Source organism: Rutilus rutilus (genome assembly GCF_951802725.1).
Source record: "Rutilus rutilus genome assembly, chromosome: 19".
In the NCBI taxonomy this organism is placed as follows: Eukaryota; Metazoa; Chordata; class Actinopteri; order Cypriniformes; family Leuciscidae; genus Rutilus; species Rutilus rutilus.
Genome location: NC_140232.1, coordinates 19352466 through 19377400, shown reverse-complemented (window position 1 = coordinate 19377400; position 24935 = coordinate 19352466). Strand labels below are relative to the sequence as shown.

General features: G+C 38.0%; 3 protein-coding genes across 3 annotated transcripts; 1 reads left to right on the top strand and 2 right to left on the bottom strand.

The window, feature by feature from the left end:
- Positions 1-5587: 5587 nt before the first annotated feature.
- On the bottom strand, positions 5588-8562 carry LOC311278515 (macrophage-expressed gene 1 protein-like). The gene is made up of 2 exons (XM_084389413.1): positions 8067-8562; positions 5588-7790 (listed from the first exon to the last, which is right to left on the bottom strand). Exons 1-2 carry the CDS (start codon positions 8529-8531, stop codon positions 6069-6071), a joined length of 2187 nt encoding a protein of 728 aa, XP_084245539.1. The 5' UTR covers positions 8532-8562; the 3' UTR covers positions 5588-6068.
- Positions 8563-13516: 4954 nt separating this feature from the next.
- Positions 13517-14852, bottom strand: LOC311278341 (histone H1). Its single transcript, XM_084389101.1, has one exon. The coding sequence runs from the start codon at positions 14786-14788 to the stop codon at positions 14288-14290; it is 501 nt and encodes a 166-aa protein (XP_084245227.1). The 5' UTR covers positions 14789-14852; the 3' UTR covers positions 13517-14287.
- Positions 14853-20447: 5595 nt separating this feature from the next.
- tspan36 (tetraspanin 36) lies at positions 20448-24259 on the top strand. Its single transcript, XM_084389100.1, has 7 exons — positions 20448-20861; positions 22066-22257; positions 22440-22514; positions 22622-22717; positions 22856-23005; positions 23401-23484; positions 23576-24259. Exons 1-7 carry the CDS (start codon positions 20802-20804, stop codon positions 23648-23650), a joined length of 732 nt encoding a protein of 243 aa, XP_084245226.1. The 5' UTR covers positions 20448-20801; the 3' UTR covers positions 23651-24259.
- Positions 24260-24935: the final 676 nt, after the last annotated feature.

Genomic DNA, 24935 nt, shown 5'->3' with positions numbered 1-24935 from the left:
TTTTTGGGCTTGGGAGACAGGATATCTTTGAAAAATGACAAACTGACTATTGTCCAGGGCAACACTGTTTAACTGATTGCTCATCTGGGCAAACAGTCTTACATAGTGGTGCTACTGTTATATCTGTATCCACTATGCTTTCTTACTTGTCATGCAAAGCAAGTTAGAACAGATAATTGGCACCATCTTGAGTCTCTAGGTGAAAAAAGACATTGCTCAGAAGAAAAAGGATGAGAGAGAAATTAAGAGGAAGACAAGTAACTGGGATTTTTTGGGAGATTAATAATACACAAATGAATTGTCTAATGTTTTTACAGTATTTGTCTTTGTAGTGGCTGGACATATCAGACTCACAATTATTTGTTATATTTAACAAACAATCTACAATACCCCTCACCTAACAAAACAACCATGAGGTAGAGTTCTAAGGCTTTGCCTCTAAGAGCAACTAAACACCCCAAATGCAGCGGGCCTCTGGTTAACATGATACCAAAGATAAGACTGGTTTACAACTCAAATGAATGTACAGTTTCACTCTAAATGCACTATTTAAACAGACAAATGTACCCTTTTTTACAGTCCGAATCCTATACCCTCTATATATAATCGCTTAAGATATGTACAATCATCCAATTTTTCTATGTAATCATGTTATTTTACGTTGTTTTGCTTAGGTTTTAATTCAAACTCTATTGAAGGAATGATTGGGTGTCTATGAACTGCAATTTTAATTTTCTTTATGTTAATTTACATGACATTTTGCTAACTTCTTGTTTTATAACCACAGAACAAGTACACAAGCATACACCCTTTCACATTATACATATTCAATTCAATTTCTTTTACACAAAAAGAAGAAATGCATTAAGCAAATGATACAAATTTAAAAAAATAACATAATAAATAGGCCTAAGTAAATAAAAATATATGAATTTGTTACAGACAGTGTTTACAAAGTCTTTTTCAGTAAGGTCTACATTTCCATTTTACATGATATTTATGTATGGCTCCCATAGCTACCATTTCCACTTGCACTTAGCAATATAAGTTAGACTTTCCAGTCTGATACCAACCCGGTCACACTAAATGCGTCTCTATAGCACGCATTGTGTTTATTGTGAAATTTATACGCCAAAATGAGTTTTTACGTGCATATGATACGCATGGGTAGGTTTAGGGTAGGTTTAGTAGTGGTAGGGTACGTGCATATGATACGCATGGGTAGGATTACCCTTAAAACGACCTTAGTCGTGTGGGGTGCGTGTGTATTACACGCAATAAAGTGCGTATCAAATGCACGCGAAAACTGCGTATCATATGCACGTACAAGCTCATTTTCGCCTATAAATTGCATGATAAACACAATGCTCTTCTGGCTTGAAGGAGACCAAATTTTACAAGTTTAATCTGTCTTGATGTTTGTATAAAGTCCATTGGATATATTCCAAGAATACAAAGTTTTACATTCAAAGGAATTTTAATGTTAAACATGTCTGACAACATTTTATAACCTCCTTCCAGAAGTTTTGTATTTTTGGACATTCGTTACATAGGCTATTACTATTATAAGAATCTTAAAGTTTTCTTCTCTTAACACCCTATCCAATTTAATATGCAAAACACCCTGCTAGAAGACAAAGAATCGTAAAGTTTCCCTCAAAAGGAACAACTTCTTATTAGCTCACTCACCTCCCGAGGGTGTGGCATCTTCATGTTTAAGAAAAGTCTCTACAACTGATCACAGTGTGCTTTTATGTTTAAGGAAGTTTGTTTTGAAATGCTTTTATCCTGTTCAAAATCGCACAAAGCCAGACTTGTGGTGTTACCTGTCAAAAATGACCAGCCTACAAAAAAAAAAAAAACTGCTTATAAATCATGCTATATTATCATCAAATATTTGATTGTCTTTTTGCCAACTTGTTTTCTTTCAATTTTTGAAAGATATCGAAGCTTGTTTCCGCCACTGAATAAAACATTTTAAAAGATAATTGCGACTTTTTATCTCACAATTGCGAGTTTACATCTCGCAATTCTGACTTTATTTCTCAGAATTGCGAGATATAAAGTCAGAATTGCGTGAAATAAAGTCAGAATTCTGAGATATAAAGTCAGAATTCTGAGATATAAAGTCAGAATTGCGAGATATAAAGTCGCAATTGCGTCTTATAAAGTCAGAATTCTGACTTTTTTTCTCGCAATTGCGACTTTATATCACGCAATTCTGACTTTATATCTCAGAATTCTGACTTTATATCACGCAATTCTGACTTTATAACACATAATTGCGAGATATCTCGCAATTCTGACATCTTTTCTCAGAATTGTGAGATATAAAGTCCAATTCTAACCCCCAATTTCCACCGGCTGCGTTACGGCTGCGTTACGGCTCCGGCACGGCAGCGGAGTCAATAGGTTTCCATTAAAGTCAATGAGTGTATTTCCACTGAATGCGGTACAGCTGCGTTCCGACTCCGGCGATCCGCAGCCCTCCGGAGCAGATACGCAGAGCTTCTATTTTTGCCGGATGCCGGAGAGCTACGCAGCACTACAGGGCAGAATGCGCAGGACAGGAAGTCGAGCAAAAAAAACAGAACAAACCAAAACAAAATAAAAGATCCGGTTAATTTTCTAAATAAAATACACCGTGATCATGGCGGATCATATTTCCCTACACTACACCTTGAAAACGTCATAATATGCCATTCCTCATAACGTTCTGTTTATAGAAACTATATATCGCGCGATCATACGTGAATTAGCGAGATCTCGTGGGTCCTCGTGACTTCAGCTGTCAGTCATGGACGCAGCCGTTCCGCAACAAATACGGACCTGGTGGGTATTGACGGACGACGGAACACGGAGCTGTCACGCAGCGGAGCCGTTCCGCAGCCGTTACGCATCTGGTGGAAATTGGGGGTCAGGGAAAAAAAAAGACGGACTTTTTTCTTTTTTTTTACCTTAGAATAGTTTATATCTCACAATTCTGACTTTATAACACGCAATTGCGACTTTATATCATGCAATTCTGACTTTATATCTCCCAATTGCGTGATATAAAGTCAGAATTCTGAGATATAAAGTCAGAATTGCGTGATATAAAGTCGCAATTGCGAGAAAAAAAGTCAGAATTCTGACTTTATAACGCAATTCTGACTTTATTTCACGCAATTCTGACTTTATATCTCGCAATTCTGACTTTAAAACACGCAATTGCGACTTTATTTTACGCAATTCTGACTTTATATCTCGCAATTCTGAGAAATAAAGTCAGAATTGCGAGATGTAAACTCGCAATTGTGAGATAAAAAGTCGCAATTATCTTTTTTTATTTTTTATTTTGTGGCGGAAACAAGCTTCCATAGTAAGATATTCTTTAAATTTCTTTCAATATTTATTTTTTAAACTGATTGTAGGTCTCATTCATCTGAGCTTATATTGGTCAAAAATTAACATCCATTGAAAATGAATTGGGAAGATTTACAAATAAAATAAAAATTTAGTGTTCAGTTCATGTTCACATATTTACATGTGTGCTTGCATAAAGGCCTTGGACTTGTGCACACTCACGCCACCAGGCACACAAACACACACGTTCATGTACACAAACTATTTTGAGTATTTAATGTAGTAGGCTATTGAGATGAGTATTTATTTTTTATTACAGGCTTTCTTTTTCACAGAGATTAAATTATACTCGGATCAATGAGATCTAGGCTACTATCAATCATTTTTGTTTTTCAAGAGGTTTTTGAAAAAAGGTTTTCAACACAGTACAAAGGTTCAACACTGATCACAAGATCAAGCCCTTTGCTTCTTCTTCCCCTTGGAACTTTTTCACAGACTGTGATGACAGGTGTGAAATGCAGACCTACAGAGGTTTTTATATGTTAATTTCTTTTTAAATGTATGTAAATTTATAACACTTAAAATTTCGTATTGTATTACCTTTGCATCGAATTACAAAAAACTAGTTAACGATGTCATCTTTCTCTCTTCTGACTGTCAATCTCTATTTTATTTTTTTTTACTCTTTTTGAAAGTTGTGAAACCACTATTGTGTCGTTTTTCTTTTGCTATTTGAGCAATTGGGCACCCAAAAAAACAACAACAAAAAAACAAGTAGTCTCTCATTCACCGCAATAGACGTTCAACCAACCATGACGACTTCCGCTTCTGAGAAACCTGGAAATGTGAAAAAGGTCTATTCTGAGACACTCTGACGTGAAGATGATGCTGAGCTTGAAGTCTTCTAAAGACCCCCAAGTTTGTGTCAAGCTGCAGCCTTGTCTTTCCATTCATCAAAGATCCTCTGACTCAAATGGGTTATCTCTCAAGACAACTTCAGTAAAGATCAAATGGAGCATCAACAAATTGCATTAAGAAACTTTTATTTTAATGGCCGAGACATACAAGTCTCTGAATTTAGACAGAAATCGTCTCGGAATTTAAGTACCTTGGTGTGACCCTTGATTCCACATTAAGTTTTAAAAAACATGTAAAAAGAATATCGAGTACAGTAAAATTTAATTTATGAAATTTTAAACAAATTGGTCAATTTATACCATTTGAGGCTGCCAAAGTGTTTTTACATTCTATGATTTTATCACATATTGAATATTGTTGAACAAGTTGGACATTGACTGGTATGAACACACTCAAATCAATAGAATCACTCTATAAAAATGCCTTAAAAGTCTTTGATAAAAAGCCAGTGTCCTTCCATATTTGTAATATTTAAAAAAAAATAATCTATTAAGCCTAGAGAATTTTAAACATTTTAAATATGCCTGTTTTGTTTACAAAGTGTTAAATGGATTAGCCCCACCTCCCATGTCGGACTTCTTTAAACCAAAGACTCTCAGTGGTGCCAGGACACGGGCCTCCGCTAGAGGTGACCGTGAGGTTTCTCCTTTCAGAAGAACAGCCTTTGGACAAAATGCTCTGTCTGTGAAGGCCTGTAAGTTATGGAACAGTATCCCCATCACTGTCAGGGAATGTCCCACATTTCCTATATTTAAAACCAAACTCAAAGTGTGGCTTAAAGCAAACCAATCTTGTGACCATTAAGTGATTCTTCTTTTACTTTGCTTGTACTTATGAATTTTTGTCATTTTGTATGTTATAGCTTCTGTATTTCTGTAATTTGCCTAGGGACTACGGATGTAAATTAGCCCTGTGTCTAGCATGTTTACGTCTGTTTTTGTTGTTTCAATGCAGATGTTCATTAATGTGCATTGTCCCTATAAAATAAAAAAATAAAATAAAAATAAACAAGTAGCATATCAAACCCCGGAAATGAACATTTCTTAGAATTATTGAAACAATTTGTTTGGTTGTGGTATTAATTCTACTATATCAAGTTAATTCTTACAGCTGATCTAAATAATTATAATGAATTATTACTAGTTGTAATTAATTATGAAAAATAAAATAGTCTATTACAATCTCACTAACAACAAGTAAGATAATAACTTAACTTGACATCAGGATTTTCATCAAGATGTCCTTAAATTTATTTACAAGGTAAGTCTGCCTGGTGTGAGATTCCTGATCATGTTGCATGTCTGAGTTAAAGACATTTGCTCAGTTTTTTATTTTATGGAAATATTTATTAGACACACAAGCACAAAAACTTAGATATACACATATATCAATAAAAGAAAATGATTAGAAAATAATTTTATATATAAAACCCATAATTCTGTGAATGTATTTTTACTCATCTTCTCTAAAACTAATTCATTGCAGAGTATTCTTATTTCACACATATCTCTCAGACACACTTTACAATTTTCAAGATGTCATTACATTGAATTGTTTTTTATGACATTGCGTTAACAGAATCATTTTCTTTCAGATTTATTTCAATGCTTGGATTGTTAGTTGAATGTAACATGCTGAATGTGAATGTAAGTTATTTTTAGAGAATGGTTACTGACAGAGATCACTTCTAGTAATATAACTGTACCTGTTACTGCTGCTGCTAACTATTAATATTACTACTAATCATATTCATTATAACATAAAGCTTTTCTGCAAATCTCTGAATAGTCATCTTAAAGAGATTGTTATGAAAGAAGGGATTGAGTGGGGTTATCATTTGCAATCTCAATCTGTTGTTCTCTCTGAATCTCTACACTACTCTCGCTTTGACCCTCACTATGAATCTCTTCATAGCCTTTGCTCAACCTGATGGCAGAAAACCTCTTTCTCTTTTTCATTATAATCACCATTCCTGTGACTACCAGAGCAACCAGAACCATTACACCAATGGCTACTCCAGCCTTTTCTCCCCCGGACATCTTTGAAGAAGACTCTGCGTTAAACTGTGTTGCCATTTGGTTAATCTCACCAGGCTTTGCCAGTCGCCACATCTTTGTTTGTCCAACTCTCACCCAAGAACGATCACCTTCTGTCATTACAGCTACAGTATTTGTGGCAATCATACTGACCATTGGTGGTCTTGTGAATGGTGGGAGACGGACTGGCATTAACTGACCACCAGTGAACACACCGGACTGGACACAGTACAGTACCTGACAGCCATCACTAATGGCAGCAAGATGTTGACTGAACTGAGGTGGACAGCGAGACTGACCCTTTGAGAGAGGGTTGCCAGATTGGCAGCTGAAGAAACCAGCAAAAGGCACAGAGAATCTTGTTGCGGCCTCATAATCATTGCTCAGACAAACCATCATGCCATTAGACAAAAAGTGTTGATTAAAGTAGTTTGGTGGACAGCCATTAGATTTGGTCAATGGGTTTTGCATAGCTGGTCCAAATAGACCTCCAAAGAGGTATCCAGAGTACTCAGGGATTTTCTGAGTAGAGGAACACCAGTAGGTTTCAACTTTTGCGCGACGGACACGGTAAGCATCACCACATGTTTGGTCACAGCAAGTAGACAACCACAAGAAACCGCATGAATGACAGTGGCTGTGGCATTCATAATGATTATAACCTCTTTCTACTGTCTCAGAGCGTAACAGGGTGGTGTTGTACTTTGGAGGGCAAGAATAATCACCAGTGGCTGGGTTTTTCTGTGCTGTCTCATCACAGATGGCACTTCCATCTGATGCCAATGGAGTGCATTTTTGGTAAATGCCACCAAAGCTAAGATTAGTGACTGGACCCTCACAAGAAGCATCATCTACATTTGCCTGAAAGTTGAAATTTGGGGAATCTGGACTTACACAACCTGGAATGGTGTTTACTTTATAGTATTTCTCTGCAGCCTGACGAACTGATGAAGCCATTTTGCTTACTGTTGGTGTTGGGAGGTCTGGGAATGTTGATGGATTTAGAAAATAGTGCAGCGGCAGCCCAGAGCGGTCAATAGCCACCAGATTATTGAGCGTACTCTCTTGCCACTTCTGTAGAGTGATGCCTGGGTAGAATAAAGCTCCACCATGGCTCTGCATTAAAGAATATGTGATGTTACCCTGATAACCACTGGTTTTAGAGGTTCCCTGGGATGTACTGGCACCAATATCAAATTTAACTTTGTCAAAGAAGTTAAAGCCTGCTGATGCAGAAACCGAAGACATGTCTGACTGACTGTTAGAGACATAAGACATTTTTAAATAATCCTCTTGCACTAAAGTAGCACCAGCATCAACAGTTGTGATGACATGAGTACCATAATCAAGTATGAGTTTCTCTGACAGGTAAGTTGCTTGACGTGTTTGATTGTTCTCGATAGCGTCTGCAATTTCCTCTGCCTGTCTCGCAAATCGGGAGTCCAGAGTGAAGTCCGGATACGCTTTTACTGTATACAGATGGTTACGGACCTGAGAAACAAATATTTGATATGAGAAAATGAAGGACTGATTTTCATCATTTGTTTTAAACAATATTTTTTTTACTTGTAGATTTTATTAGATGTAGTATATTTAATTTATTTTGGTGTTAGAATTGTAATTTAGATTTTATGTTACCATAGTGTAGGTTATTCAAAATGACTTTTTCCCTGGTTTACGTATTACTTCAAAATCTTCTGTATTTGTCCAGCTTATCAATACAGTCCATACGACTCTCAGTATGAAGTTTTTAACTTTTGTACTTACTTGAACCCGTGCTGTTACAGAACTCTCTCTCACTTGGTGGCTTTTCATGCGCTGGTTTTCTGTGGAGAATTTTGCATTTAGCACCGAATAGAAGGAAATATCAGCATTAATGGAGCTTGAAGTGGAGCTTTTTTGTTCCAGCCATGACATGATGATCTCCGAGTTTGTTTCCACTCCACTCACTTTCTGTGGAATGACAAAGACTTCATCTGGAATGAGATAGGCACCATCTTCTGTGGTCTGACACTGGGAATAGCTCAGATTCATCACCCGGCCCATGTCTATGTTGCGCAGGTTATCCCAGCCTCCACCTGGTAGAACCTCCAGCGCTGTCAAACTTGAGTTTTTGCGGCACAAACGAAGTCCATTACTGGGACGAATGAGCGGATGAAGGTTGCAGATGTTGATAAAACAGCAGAGAATCAGCAGACACAATGCTCTTGCTTCCATGATCACCAGATGCATGTTTCACACTACTTCAATAAAAATGTATGTGGCAGATTATAGAATTTGGTGAGTTCCTTAATAAAGCCACTTCTCAGTTTCACATCTGTCAGAAAATAGTCATGAGACCATGAACTTCCTCTTTGGCTATACCTTGGAGACACAAACAGACAAAAGAGCCTTCAACCTATGTTTAAACGTTCAGTTGAAGGACGGTTTTATGGGCCGAATGAAACAAATATTTTTGTTGTGAATTATGGCCTGTTCCTTGGTAAATGTATTCAGATCCTCACATTTTTCTGGGTCTTCATAATGTCCAATATTTTTGATAATGTAGGAGGATGTGTGGTTTTATTTAACTATTCATTATTTTTTTTAACAAGAGGAAGTGAGATTCTTTGCTGCTTCTTGTTTTTGAAGAGTATGGCATTATCAGGTATTTTCAAATCCTCTTCAATATGAGAAACATTCTAAAACTGCTGTGGATGTAGATCATGAAAGCCTAAAACAGGTCATGAAAACAGGTTTCTTGTCATACTTTTTGTACCATATGGCAGCACAATTTTATATTTTACTATGTCAAAGCATTCCATTCACATTTATTTGTATAGCGCTTTTCAAAATACATATTGTTTCAAAGCAGCTTTAAAATGCATGTCTACATTACAATTTAGACGGGATCTGTTATCAGAGGTGACTGTGTCATGTATTTCAGAAATGTACTCATACAAATCACATAGTTAGCTAATAATGTATAAATTTGACCTCAATGAATATAAAAAGTACTTACAGATGCTGCAACGCATATGGTCAGCCGGATATGATGTCAAGCTTAAGTACTTCTGTTTTTCACTAAATAGTAATTGTAAAATGTTCAGCTTTGAGGTTTGTAAGTATTTAGCCAAGAGGTCAATATGTGATGTTTACATTCTGTGTTGAACAAAAATAAATTTTCAAGCCATAATTTACCAAATGATGAAGTCCAAAGTACAATGTTCAAAGCCTGACTACACTTTAAAAGATCTCATAAAGAACCAAGAGATAAAACAACTTTAAATATTTAGCATCACTAGTTTCTAACCACAAACACCCAGTGACATGTTCAGTTCAAGTTCTAATAGTTGGCAAATAGATATGTGGTGTGAAATCTTGAAAATGGGCCCTATTTAAAAATCTATAGACACACTACAAACATAATGTCGTGTACCATTCAAGAGTAAACTCTGAAAAGATATCCATGCTGTGTATCCCTACATATCCATGCATGTAGTTGACAAATATTTTATTATAATTTATTTTTACCCATAGGAAAAAAATTCCAGAGGCTTCCAAACGTTAATTCTCTTTTGAATTCAATGGCCTGGCATGAATTTTGATTAATGTATAAATGTAACTAAAATATAACTATTTATTGTTTTACTGCTTGCTGCTATTTTTGTTATTTCGTTGTATTTTTTCATTACAACAATAACATTTTACTTTCTGTTATTGGTGATGGTGATTATTTAGAGCTCATCTTTTTCTTTTTTCCCCCTTTTTTTCTTTTTTTTTGCTCAAGCTAGCATTTGCTTTTTATGTTTAGGCCCAATGTCGTCTTAATTGAAATGTACAACAAATAATTGCTTCTTTAATTAATTACTTTTTCTTAAAGAAATGGAAGAAACACACTATTGAATGCAATTTAGTTTTTCTTCCCAGGCAGATGCTGTCTCACCCAACAGCCTCATCACCTGTGAAGAATAAGTTAAACCACAATGCACACACACACACACACAGATGGATGGTGTAGATACTTGAAATTTGGAAGGATTTGTTTTCAAGATGAAGAAAACTTCTCTCAATGTAACAGTCAGGCTACTGTTTCTGTCTCAGCATTAATGTGTGGAGCAGCTCATTCGTTTGCATACTGTATGCATTTATTAAGTCTTTTTGCTTTGCTTTTTTATTCATATAAAAACCATAGGTTATAGGATATTATAAGCTGGCCTAACATTTACTGTACAGTAAAATAATAATAATAATAATAATAATTTCTTTAGCATGAGCATGGCTGGCAGTGAACATGGATATAAATAAAATTGGTAAACATTGTCTTGTTTTCCTCAACTTTTCCTCAACTTTTCACATTTTTATTTCGATATTTCAACAGAATTTTTAAAAGTACAAATATCCCTTGTAGTTTCAGTATGAGCTCATAAAAACTGTATTCACAATAATTATGAGACATTTAAAAAAAATACTGGTTAAGTAATAAAAACATACCGTCTTACAGATAGTCCTTCTGAAGTTTGTCCTGCATGGTCTTCTTGGCTTGAGGTGCAGTCACTTCACTTTTCACTTTTGTTCACACTTATATACATGTATATATATATACACATGTTTTCCGCTTTGGGCCAAAGTTTATGTTTGATGACCTGCAATATCAAAAAGATAACCAATAGAGGATGAAATGTCATCTCTTGACTCAGAAAGAATCCAAACTTCAAGGCTGCGTGGTTTGTAATTGTGGGAAAATGAAATACTGTATATAGCCTATATATTTAAAAATTTATAATGTATTATTTATAACAAACATAATCTCTAGAACATCATATCATATCTTTATAATATGGCATGCTCAAATGCTATTTTGTACTTACAGTTACACTTCCTCAAAGATTGATTGACCTCCTCTTAAATGAATGTAAACACAGGAGAGCACAGTGCAAGCACACGTAATGCTTTCTCTTTTACTGCGTACCAAAGTTAAAGTTGGTTGGCAGCTAACTTTATTAGGATGGTCATGAAAACATTATGCTTTATTATACTTTAGTTTCTCTAATTCCTTTGCCAAAGTTTAATTTTATTATGTAACAGAAGTTTACAATACCCTGTCTAAGTTTGTTTGGTCTACTTGCACTTTTGATCAATTAAAATACAAGACACGGAAAAACTGCGAGTGACACTCCACAGGTTCAAAATTATGCAAGAAGTTTGCATGAGAATGTGCAAAAACTTGACATAAACAAAAAATCCATATAGACAATGCAAACATGATAAGCGGTTTCAGAAAAGATAAACATGTTGTATGTATATATGTATACACTCACCTAAAGGATTATTAGGAACACCATACTAATACTGTGTTTGACCCCCTTTCGCCTTCAGAACTGCCTTAATTCTACGTGGAATTGATTCAACAAGGTGCTGAAAGCATTCTTTAGAAATGTTGGCCCATATTGATAGGATAGCATCTTGCAGTTGATGGAGATTTGTGGGATGCACATCCAGGGCACGAAGCTCCCGTTCCACCACATCCCAAAGATGCTCTATTGGGTTGAGATCTGGTGACTGTGGGGGCCATTTTAGTACAGTGAACTCATTGTCATGTTCAAGAAACCAATTTGAAATGATTCGAGCTTTGTGACATGGTGCACTATCCTGCTGGAAGTAGCCATCAGAGGATGGGTACATGGTGGTAATAAAGGGGTGGACATGGTCAGAAACAATGCTCAGGTAGGCCGTGGCATTTAAACGATGCCCAATTGGCACTAAGGGGCCTAAAGTGTGCCAAGAAAACATCCCCCACACCATTACACCACCACCACCAGCCTGCACAGTGGTAACAAGGCATGATGGATCCATGTTCTCATTCTGTTTACGCCAAATTCTGACTCTACCATCTGAATGTCTCAACAGAAATCGAGACTCATCAGACCAGGCAACATTTTTCCAGTCTTCAACTGTCCAATTTTGGTGAGCTCGTGCAAATTGTAGCCTCTTTTTCCTATTTGTAGTGGAGATGAGTGGTACCCGGTGGGGTCTTCTGCTGTTGTAGCCCATCCGCCTCAAGGTTGTGCGTGTTGTGGCTTCACAAATGCTTTGCTGCATACCTCGGTTGTAACGAGTGGTTATTTCAGTCAAAGTTGCTCTTCTATCAGCTTGAATCAGTCGGCCCATTCTCCTCTGACCTCTAGCATCAACAAGGCATTTTCGCCCACAGGACTGCTGCATACTGGATGTTTTTCCCTTTTCACACCATTCTTTGTAAACCCTAGAAATAGTTGTGCGTGAAAATCCCAGTAACTGAGCAGATTGTGAAATACTCAGACCGGCCCGTCTGGCACCAACAACCATGCCACGCTCAAAATTGCTTAAATCACCTTTCTTTCCCATTCTGACATTCAGTTTGGAGTTCAGGAGATTGTCTTGACCAGGACCACACCCCTAAATGCATTGAAGCAACTGCCATGTGATTGGTTGATTAGATAATTGCATTAATGAGAAATTGAACAGGTGTTCCTAATAATCCTTTAGGTGAGTGTATATGCACAATAGTATTGTATTTGTAGGCTATTTGTATAGATCATGAGAGTGCCCGGGATATATAACCATAGGAAATTCCCAAGGCTCAAAAATAGTAACTCCCTTCCGGGTTGCACCACAGCATGAATACATTTTGCAGACTAATGTTTAACTAATATTTTACTGCTGTTTTACTGCTTGTTGATATTTTTATACTGTTATTGTGTTTTTATCTTCACTTCCAGTAATCGTTATAACCAGATGGGAGACATGATAGACAATGTAATCACTTTACAAGCAAACAAAGTAGGCTACTCAAAAGTACGACTCTGGTAATTTTAAGTTGATTGGGAATTTACAGTTAACCATTTGCCAGACAATTTGATCCAATTCTTATTTTAATTCATAATAAATCATTCTTATTTAAAATTTTAAATAAAATGTTATATTTATTGTACATTTATGGTATTATGTTTTCCTGTTTGGTTTATATAATGAGGTGAATATGTTAACAAAAGGTATTATTATTGTTATTATTGTTCATGTTATGATTGTAATAATGTATTAATGTTACAAGCAATGTGTGTAGCCTACTTCATATGAGAAAATCCTTTTTTCTGCAGGACATTGACTTACTTTCATTAGTTGTGATCAAAAGAGTGTGCTTTAATTATATATAGCCTCGGCCTAAGCATGAAAAATATTAATATGAAAAATGAATCCACACTTACAGGAACGTTTATTTCTACTCAAACAAACATTTTTGTTACCATGTTTCCAGATAGTGAGAATTTTAGAAAATCACATTTATAATTTTATGTTTTATGTCTTTTTCATTTTACCCTGTAACACTGTCTAATGTCATTTATGAATTTCCAATGTAAGTAAAAAAAAATATTGGTGATGTTTTGTATAAATTAATTGCAGTCTTGAATGAGCACCTCTTGTTTTGATGAATATATGTGACGTGTGTAATTAGGCACGAGCTATACACGTTATTCCACTAGATGGTGTTCTCTGAAAAGCAGTAAGTCGTCATTCCGTTTAGAGTCGCTGCTTTTCAGAGAACACCATCTAGTGGAATAACGTGTAAAGCTCGTGCGTGATAATTACACGTCACTTTTCGATACACAACTATCCCAGTCACGTAATTTTTAACATGTATCATCCGTTGGTATTATTTTCCCTTTTACATTTCTTGCTTGTTAAAAATAATAAATACAATAGAGTTAGGTCTATCTATTAGCTGTACAAAAAAGTCATTAATAAAATGAACTTTGGTCTGTTGTAAATAAAATGTTAAAATGCAATACATGTAATTAGTGTAAATAATAGTAATTATTTTTATTTCATCATCAAAACGTCAATTTCAATGCAGCAAGAGACTAAAAGTTTTTCATTAATCACGAATTGTTTTATTTTTTTACAAAGGGTGCAACATCCCTTAAAAAGTATGAACAATAGCCATTATCATGGTAGGCTATTAATTATTTCTAGGCAGTTTTTGCTTTGCTTGATTTGGAAGCTCTTCGTTTGGCTCTCTTGGGTCTTGAGGTCTTCTTGACCGCAGCTGTCTCGCTGGCCTTTTCAGGACTTCCTAAATTTCTCCTTCTCTTCTTAGGGGATTTCTTTGCCCCGGCAGGTTTCTTGGCCGTCTTTCTCTTTGCCCTCTTCGCCTTTGCCTTCTTTGGCTTTGGAGCAGCTTTCGAGCCGATCCTAAATGATCCAGATGCTCCAGTGCCTTTGGTCTGAATCAGGCGACCGCTGGCCACCAGTCGCCTAACTGCCAGCTTAATGCGCGAGTTGTTTCTTACCACATCATAACCACTGGCAGGCAGCGCTTTCTTCAGAGCGACCAGAGAGACACCACCACGTTCCTCTGAAGATGACAAAACCTTGAGGATCAAATCAGACACACTGGTTCCTGACTTCTTGGCCTTGGACCTTCTTTTTGGCGTTTTAGTAGCAGATGAGGCTGCTGTGGCAGCTGACATGACTGACAGTTTATTTGAGCTGGAACATCAGCTGGAAGAAGACGTCTGATGAGAGTGAGTTTAAGGGCGGGTGCGTGCAAGCAAAATAGTCAACATGAGAACCGTGTAGACTCTAGTAGTAATGATTTCAGCACCTTTTTATGAGCCGCAATAATTTGTGTTTTCCGACTTACAGAAAGAGTGTATTTTTTACTTTTAAAAATAATATAAAGACTTGGATTGTCGATCAGAAAATCAAGAAAGTTCCACAAGGACATTTAACTTGTACATAGCATCCAAACAATAAAGTAATAATTCGTTTTTTATTCGCAAATGTGAAGAATCGATGTGCCGTGCCGTTTTAAGACTGAACAATTTCTGGACTTTGTTTAATTACATGATTTAAAAACATTGTTTACTTATTATGTGCCATTGTTCAGTTAGAGTGGACCATATGTAATATTTTCATGAATTAATAAAGCAAATATTTTGCAGAGTTTTTGAACAAATAATATATTTTCAGTCTACTAAAACACATTTTCTTTTTCTGTCAGTTTCAGTCAGTTATACATTATGGCCCTACAAAAACAATGACACATTGAATAAATGTAATTAATAATGCAATAACACTGATCAAATATTTTTATTCTTTTTTATTTTATTTAGTAGCCAACATCTACAAATCTGTCAGGCCAGATAGTTTGAGATCTAAGGCTATTAGATGTCATTCATTTGTCCATTGTGCTTATTTGGCTGATAGCTTTATAGTGCTAAAATAAACTTTTGTTTAATTCATAAAAGCATTTCTGTTCTTACAGTTTGATCTTCTGGAGTTATTACACCAGAAGGGTGTCTCCTAGATGCTGAAACCTTATCTTTGATGCCATGTCAGTTGTTAGATAAATGACCTAAAATGACCTTTTTGGTTGTTTTGCTTGTTTCAAAGTTTTAATTTTCTGGCAGTTTTTAAAGGATTACATATGCATAGATGATTTTGCTGCTTTTAAATCAAACATGCTGACTTTGTGAGCACGTTGTGTTCTTCAAAAACAATAGTTATAGGATTTAGTTTACATCTTGATTTTATGTGTTTTTAGAATTTTAATTTAGAATTGAGCTAGATACATTTTTATATCAATAATAATGATTTATTAATTAAAATATTTTTAATTAAAATAAAGTTTTCTGTTTGAAAACCAGTGCTCTAAAATGTAGGTAGTGTAACCAGGCCCAGAAACTACACCTTGAATAGCTACATGTAGCCTATATGTATCTCATTGTTTAAATTTTTTTTTAACAAATTTTTTTTTCACAAATATGAAATTAATAATTGATATAATATGTTTTTGGGGAGCCGCCCCTCATAACATATTAAGTCAAGTAATTTTACAGTTACTTTGATACAAATATTATCACATTGTGAGAAGTTTTGTGACCAACTAAAATTAAAACTTTTGCTAAAATTGAACAAAATCTTCAATAAGCCAATTTATTTTGTTGTTGTTTGGCAAAGTTCGTGCCAGAGATTGTCTTATTATAGGGAGATGAGAGGTTCTGTGCCTCTTACCACTGGAAAAACATCTCTTTACTAATATAACCTCGGTTCCCTGAGATAACAGGAATGAGTATTGCGTCGGTCTTTAGCTGACGCTATTTCTTTCCTCCGAGAATTCTGAAGCCTGAATGAATCACATATCTGCATAGAGCGGCAAGCGCCTACTCAAGTGCAGCGCGGTATCACGGACAGCTACGCAATGCTCGTTCTCGTTATCTCAGGAAACCGAGGTTACGTCAGTAACCGAGATGTTCCCTTATTGATACGGTTCACTTGCATTGCGTCAATCTTTAGCTGATGCTATGAGGACGCAATCCAAAAGAGCCATACTACAGGCGTAGAACCAAATACCGTCCTACGAGCCCCGGCCTAGGGCACTCAAGGTTAAGGGCCCAGAAAGGCAGCAAGGCTAATATTAGGGCAAGAGCATCCACCCAAAAACACAAGGCTCAGGCCACAAGGCCGGAGTCCTCGGTAAGCGCCCTAACGGTTAGACTTACAATGAGGTCGAGTTAGACACACAGCTTGGAGAGCAAGGACGTCCAAGTTATAAAATCTAGCGAAGGTGGATGGAGAGGATCAGGCGGCCGCCGCACAAATGTCGCCAATGGATACTCCACTGGACCAGGTTCAGGAGGAGGCCATGCCCCTGGTGAATTGGGCTCTCACTCCAACGGGGCACTGAAGGCCCACAGAAGCATAAGCTAACACAATTGCATCCACTATCCAGGGTGATAACCTCTGGTTTGTGGTCGGGTGCCCTTTAGTGCGGTCTCCGAAGCATACAAAAAGCTGCTCTGATTGCCAGAAGTGGCTAGAGCACTCGACATATACTCTGAAAGCCCGAATCGGGCAGAGTAAGTGCAACCCTTGCTCATCCTCAGAAACAGGAAGAACAGAAAGGGTAATAACCTGTGCACTAAATGGAGTAGGGAGCACCTTAGGCACACAGCCATGTCTTGGTTTGAGGAATACTCTGCAGTCATTTGGCCCAAACACAAGGCAGGACGCTCTCACCGAGTGACGCTCTCACTGCAAGTCCCTCACTCGCTCGACCAACACTGAATCCAGCAGAAGGGTGGTCTAAAGCGAAAGGGGGCGCAGCTCGGCTGACAGAAGCTGCTCAGAGGGCGGGCCTCAGAGAGCCCTGAGGGCCGTGGATAGGTCCCAAATCGGGAGAAATGGGGACGAGGTGGGTTCAGCCTTCTGGCCCCTTTCAAGAACCGTGTTACTAAATCGTTCCTTCCAACTGCCTGGCCAGCATGGCCTGAGAGCATGATTCGCAGCAATGGCCGCCATGTAGACATTGAGCGTGAAAGGGGTGCACCCCTTGTCCAGCAGCTCTTGAAGGAAGCATAAAATCAGTGAAACGTCATTCCGGACTGTGCACCAGTCAGAGAAGACAGACCACTTAAGGGCATAGAGACATCTAGTAGACAGAGCTTTAGCCTCTGAGATAGTGCTCAAGACCCTTGCGGTAAGGTACGCAGGCTCCCATCTAGGGGCCATACTAGGAGGCTCCACAACTCAGGTTGGGGGTGCCAAATCATTCCCTTCGCCTAGGAAAGGAGGTCCTTCCTCAGAGGAATCGGCCAGGGGGCTGCTGACAGCAATTGTATCATCTCGGGGAACCACAACTGGTTCCGCCAGAGGGGAGCCACCGAAAGGACTGAGCATCTGTCCTCCCTGACTTGCCTGATGACGTGAGGGAGCAGAGCGATCGGGGAAAGGCGTACAGGGACAAGCTGGGTCACTCGTGGGCTAGAGCATCCCTGTCTTTTGAAAAAAAATGATGGGCAGTGAGAGTTGTCTTCTAAGGGGAAGAGGTTGATTTCTGCCCTCCTGAAGACACTTCAAATCATATGAACAATCTGGGGGTGGAGCCTCACCTCTCCTGGAGACGTACCACCCCGAGACAGCATGTCTGCCCCTTGGTTCAGTCTGCCTATAGGCATGTGCACTGCCCTCAGCATTATCCTGAACCCCAGGCATTCCAAATGGCCAAGGAGCAGGGACTTAAGCCTGTTTTATACTTCTGCGTCGAACTCACGGCGTAGCTACGTCGTAGGCTGTGTTTAGCGCGCGTACCCTTCGGCGTACCCTGACGTGCACCTCTCCAAAAATGTAACAACGCGTCAACTCTACGCAGACACAAGCGCTGTGATTGGTCTGCTAGAACCCCTCCCTCGGGTTTCACATGCTCCCTCTGCAAGTGTAATTGCGCGTCAACGCGGACAACGACGCAGAAGTATAAATGAAAACCAACGCGTTGCCTACAGCATAGAGGCTTCGGCGTAGGTCCGACGCAGAAGTATAAAACAGGCTTTATGAGCATTAAACTTGTGCTCTGACTGGGCCAAAATGAGCCAGTCATCGAGGTAATTCAGGATGTGCACTTCTGTCTCAGAGGGGAGAGAGACGTATCCATGCACTTCATAAACGTGTGTGGTGCCAGGGACAGTCCGAATGGAAGGACAGTATACTGGAAAGCCACCCCTTCGAACACGTATCTCAAGAACGATCTGTGGTGAGGGGCTATCTGGATATGAAAATAAGCATCTTTTAGATCCACTGACAAAAAACAATCCCCTGGACAAACCTGCAAGAGGATTTGTTTCAATGTTAACATCTTGAATGGTCGCTTCATCAGATGTCTCAGATCAAGGATGGGCCTGAGGAAGTAGTGGCTGTAAAAGCCTGACTCGCCACTGTGCCCCTGCGAGACTGTCTCTACGCTCCCCTTTGCCAGTAAACTCTCTACTACGGACCGGAGAACGTGCGAATTGCTGCCCCGTACCGAAGTATGTACCACGCCCTTAAAGCAGGGAGGTCTGCTGACGAATTGAGTGAGTAACCTCATTTGATTGTGTTCAGAACCCAGCTCGACACACCGGTCTTCCCAAATGACGATGGCTTCCCAAACCTGAGCCAGGGTGGCAAGGGAACCTAACCTTCTCCTATTCACTCCTGAGAGATCAGGATGGCTTCTGCGGCTCAGGGTCTAATGTCACCTTGGGGAGGGGACACTGGCGCTTAGGGATGGTGTAGAGCTTGGCGGCATGGGAGCGCTGTCATTGCTCAGACTCCAACTTGGGCTGCTGAGTTGGAAAGCTTAGGCTGGAAGTGGCGTATTGCCTGCGACGACTCATGTGCAGTGAAGCGCTCAAGCGAATCCATCCACCGCAGGGCCAAAGAGACCGGTGAGGTGAGACTGGGGAGTCGAGGTAGGCAGCCTTTTCTGCGTCTTTTAGGATCTGGGGACGCGGGATGTGAAGCATTTTGGGCAGTTTACTCGTACTCGTCAGCTCAACCCTCTGGCTCCCCTGTATCTTCCTCAGTGGTTCCTGGGAGGAAGAGAATGGGAGAGCGCGAGGGGCCGCTCTCTGACAAGAATGCGATTCACGAGCGGAGAGAGATGAGACTCATGGGCTAGAGACTCAAGCGAGGCTTCTGCACGGGCTTTCCCCAACTAATTTTTTTTTTTTTTTTTTTGGTCATTAGACTTCCACAGAAATTATAAATACAAAATGGGTTTATATATATAAAAAAAATTGCCTACCCTAACTTTAAGGTATTGAAATCTACAGAAATGTCAAATACCTAGGCCACCTGGCACCAATACAAACTATGTCATCCAATCTGAACTTTCAAAGCTAATGGGTAATAAACAAGCTTGATAAACAAGTTAAAGCTAAGTCACATTGTGCCATTGACAAATCAGCTATAGACATAACATGATTTCCAACAAGACTTAATTTAATAAATTCAACATTTTGTTACTTTTAATACAATAAAATGCTATATGGATGTAGTTTTTGTAGTATTTAAACTAAAGCAAATATATTTCCATCGAACTTCATTATTCAATGTGTTTAGCTGATGATGTGCCAATTCAACTAAAAAATCATGTGAAATGCAATGCCATCAGTCTGTCATTATCATACTTTAAATAATTATGCTATTTAAATAATTATAATTAAAGTAGCATTATGCTACGTTAAATCATTTGTCTTGAAATATTTACATTTAAACAGGTGTAGAAACATAAATAAATAAAAAAACTTAAAGGCTTCACGTAAACAGATTTTATCAGTCAACCATCAGGAATACTGTGCCACCTTCTCTGTATCTTCTCTGGTCACGTCACCTGCCTCACGCATTTCCGTCATGAACAGCTTCCCTGTGAACCATAGACAGTATATAAACGCTGTGAACCAGAGAGTTTTACGGTGTTCTTTTTTTTTTTTTTTTTTTTTGATGTACGGTGTTTAGGACCTGGGGGTTTCCATTGTTGACGTATGAGAGAGCATGTGACTGACTGAACTATAAAGAACACGAGGAAAGATAACGTCACAAAATCGACCCGCCATAAATCTCAGAGAAGAAGAAGAAGAACGTCACAAACTCCAAAAAGAAAAAGAAGAACGCCACAAACTATCCGCAACATTCTCAGCTTCGACTCATCACTCAGCAGCAGACATGGATTGCGGAATGATAACGTCCAAAAGCGTTCTTTTGCTTCTCAGTTTAATATTTTGGGTGAGTTTGTGATGTTCTTTTTAATATAATTTCTGTTCAGTTCTGTTTTTCCCCCCCTAAATATAGCCCATTATTATGAGGTTTACAAACCTATGCTGTCCATGTGGGTTTTGCTGTTGTTTAATGACTATATTTGTAGGAAGAAGGGTCCTAATAAGCAGCACAATAGTTTGTATTCATTCCAGAGGTTGTTTCTCCTCATCCAGACCTAAACGTTTAGTCAGAGTTATTTGCTTTTGACAGCGAGCTGTTCTCTAGAATGTAATTTAATTTAGGGTGAATCATTTGTTTGCTCTTTGTTTATACACTTAAAACAACCATATGAAAGGGCTTCAGTGCCTTTTGTTATGCTGCCTTTAAACGTATGCACTTGTTTATTTCAGAGTTGATGTAACTCTCAGAGTTTCTAACTTGATTTCAATGGAAATAAATATTTTGGATGCCCATATTGTCTGTGCCATCATGTAGGCTAGGCCTAGTCATCTGACTGGGCGTAATGTCATGTGCCCTTTTCTGGCTTCAGTGGGCACGAAGGGGAGTTCTGTAGAAAACCAACACTTCTTACTCTTCTGCACAGACAATTTAATACTTTCGTGCTCACAGAGATGTTGCTAAAATTTTCAGAAACCAAGACAAACTTTAGGGCTGAGACCCTGGGGCCCTGCGGTTCCCATCCTTTCCAGCCCTGTCTGCATGTGCATTTTTTTTTATATGTTTTTTTTTATATAATTTCCCCAAAAAACAACAGTACAAGAAGTAAAATCTGAGAACTTAAAGTTCTCATTGTAGCATCTTCGTCTTCTGAAAAGCTGATTTATTGCTGTTGTCATGTGTACTTTTCTACCTCAAGGGTTTCTGTTTTGCTTTTGCCGCTTCTGCTCAAGCTGAGGCACAAGACTAGCATTCCAGGAAAGATTAGAGGGCAGGAAAAGGTTACTCATGGTCTCGTGACTGTGCATTGTGACTGACTGCTGAAGAAACCGATCATGTGCTAGCGAGTCATACATAACCCAAAGTTTACTTGTTATGAAATGACACCTTATGAAATCACATGAGAGATGATGTATGTGTTCTTATGGAACTGAACTGTGTAAATTCAGGACCGTTACCAGGGTAAATGACAAGTGTCCAAGATAAAAATCACCAGAGACATTACTGTGAAGTTTGATGTCATTGACCCACCTCTTGTGTCGTTCTTTTTCAGGGTGCTGGAGTGGCCCTTGCATATGTTGGTTCTTATGTGATAAAGAGCTACAACAGTTTTGAAGACTTTGTGTCTGATAAGTACAGCATCATCCCAGCAGCCATTATAATCAGTGTGGCTGTGGTCATGTTTGTCATCGGAACCGTTGGCTGCTGTGCAACTCTGAGGGAGTCCAAAGTCGGTTTAGGCTTTGTAAGTATGAGCCATACATCTGTGTACCTTTGCTTCAGTTTATTTTATCGAAAAAATAGAGAGTAGGGTCCATGTGGTGGTTTCTATTCCTATTTAAATCCTTTTGGGTAGTACTGGTTTCATCATGGTGTCGATTTTGGGGGATTTAATATTTTATGCTTTTCTCTGAATTTTTCATTTAGTTTCTTATCATCATCATGATAATCTTCGCAGCTGAGGTGACCGCTTTTGTGTTTGGCTTCATCTACAGGGGCAGAGTAAGTTATTCTCATATAACTTCTGAATAATATTTTCTTTTTTTCTTTTTTAAATGGGATATGTAGAAATCTAAATAATTGGAAATTGTTTCCCGTGATGTTTACAGATTAAGGGTGACCTAGAAAAGTCAATGAAAGACGTCTTCCAAAAGTATGACGGTCTGAACACTGAAACACATGCAGTGGATTACTTGCAATCTGAAGTAAGACTAAAAGGTTCCTTCCTATCATTGCAATAATTTTTGGTTGCACAGGAAATTATAGACACACTGGGCAGGAAATGGATGCATGAAGGAGTCTCCTGATCTTTTTTTGTTTTTACTCCATTTTTACATTTCCAGTTGGAGTGCTGTGGGGTGAATAACTTCACAGACTGGACTGCAACACCATGGTTTGGCCAGCATAACAACTCTGTGCCACATTCCTGCTGTAAAGCAAACAATACACAATGCACAGGTCAACTCAGCCAGCTTGATCTTCTGAATACACAGGTTTGAGCGGCGTGTCATTTTCTTTGACATTGTCAATTATTGTTTCCAGTGAACAGTGTTATTTTAGAATTTATATGCCATTTTATTATACACACACACACACACACACTAAGTTTAAGTTTTTTTATTTATATTTAGACTTAAATTTATTTCAGTTTTAGCAAGTTTATTACTTCAACCTCAAACTTATTTCAGTTTATAATTTGCATTTAAATGTTTCATCTGATGTTTATTTTATTCCATCTTAAGCAACAATAACAACTATTAATAATTTTAGTTAACAATAACTATATTGGTATTCAGATCAGCATATTTCCAAGCAGTTTTCTTTGAAATATGTAATTGTTTTTAAATCATTTTTTTCTGGGGGAAAACACACTCTGTTGTTCCTACAGGGATGTGAAGCTAAACTGGAGCAGGTGCTTCAGGATGTGCTTAGTTATGCAATGTTGGTCATCCTGGGATTTGCCATCATAAAGGTACATCAGTTCATTTTAGCCTCATCATTATACTTGTTTATCTGACAATGAATTTTCAACAACTAGTTTTGTGTTTCTCTCTCTTTTTCAGTTTTTTGGGATGCTCAGCATTTGTGTCATCACCTGCCGAAGCAAGAAGAATGACTATCAGCCTCTGTATGCGTGATAGTAAAATCTGAATCCCTCTCTTGGGACAGTCTCTATTTTCTCAATACTGTGCAGCTACACACAGCCTCACTGGCTCCATAAAGAACAGATTTGACAGTTTGAAGATGTGACAGTATTATAAACATTCTGTATTATAAAGTTAATTTTAAAATCTTTCGGTTTGAACGAGATATGCTGACAGGAACCACAGAGATGTGTGTGGCCAAAAAAAAAACCCCACTGTTAACACAAATTATCACAGAGGGTTAAAAAAAAAAAAAAAAAAAGTGTGACATTTTGGAGTAGTTTTGATGGTGAATGTTTTCCTGCCAAATAGGTTTATAAAATATTACACCCAACTCCACAAAGTTTAAGGAAATGTTACTATAGCAGCACTTTACCAAGTGTGTATACATTTAGATCAAACTTTTGAGTTGATAGATGCACTTCATTTTTAAGGGTTTTATGCATTTCTGTGTGCTTTAGTTTCTACATATTCATATTCAGTGTTTTTTTTTTTTTTTTTGTGCTGCTATCCAAATTAAGTCTTAATAGTCATGTATGTATATTATATCTATTAAAATGATTTAGCTCAACAAAAGAATATTAAATTATGGAAATAAATTGGTCTGATGAGTGTATTTTTGACATGGTTAAGATTACAAAAGTGTATGTTAATAATTATCCTCAAATGACTTGTTTATCAACACCATTTCTGAGGAAATACACGTGAATGTAGATAAATTGTAGGCGTTGACTAGTTATCTGTCTTGTGCTGACACCGTTGTTAAGATACTGCTCATGAAATGAAGCCGTTTAGGCGTAAACTGTCATTATCAGGAATGCTCCGTTGGCACTGTGTAGTCATGTTCAGCGTTGTCGGTTTTTAACTAGAGAAAACCTCTAACAAACGAGACAAGGCCCATTAAGTTTAGTGCTTTAAAAGTAATAATAAAAAAAATACAAGAAAAATGTTTTGGTTAAATCGTGCCATTATGAGTGTCTGATTCTATAGTCGTTTGCAATTTTTATCCATTAGAGGTCGCTGCAAGCTAAAATATTTACTGAGGACATAATTACACAAATAATGGCGATTGAGAGTTTTTCCTCTTCATAACAGCATTTGAATAATCCAGCTATATACATTATCAGTGATATTAAGCATATTATGCAAAAATTGACGAGTGTGGACTGTGGAAGCAACTAAACAAAACACACTGCTTTGGTTATCATCTCACACTGCTACATTTGTATCTATATCTATACACTCCCCGAGCTGACTCTGGTGTTTGGACAGAGGAAAT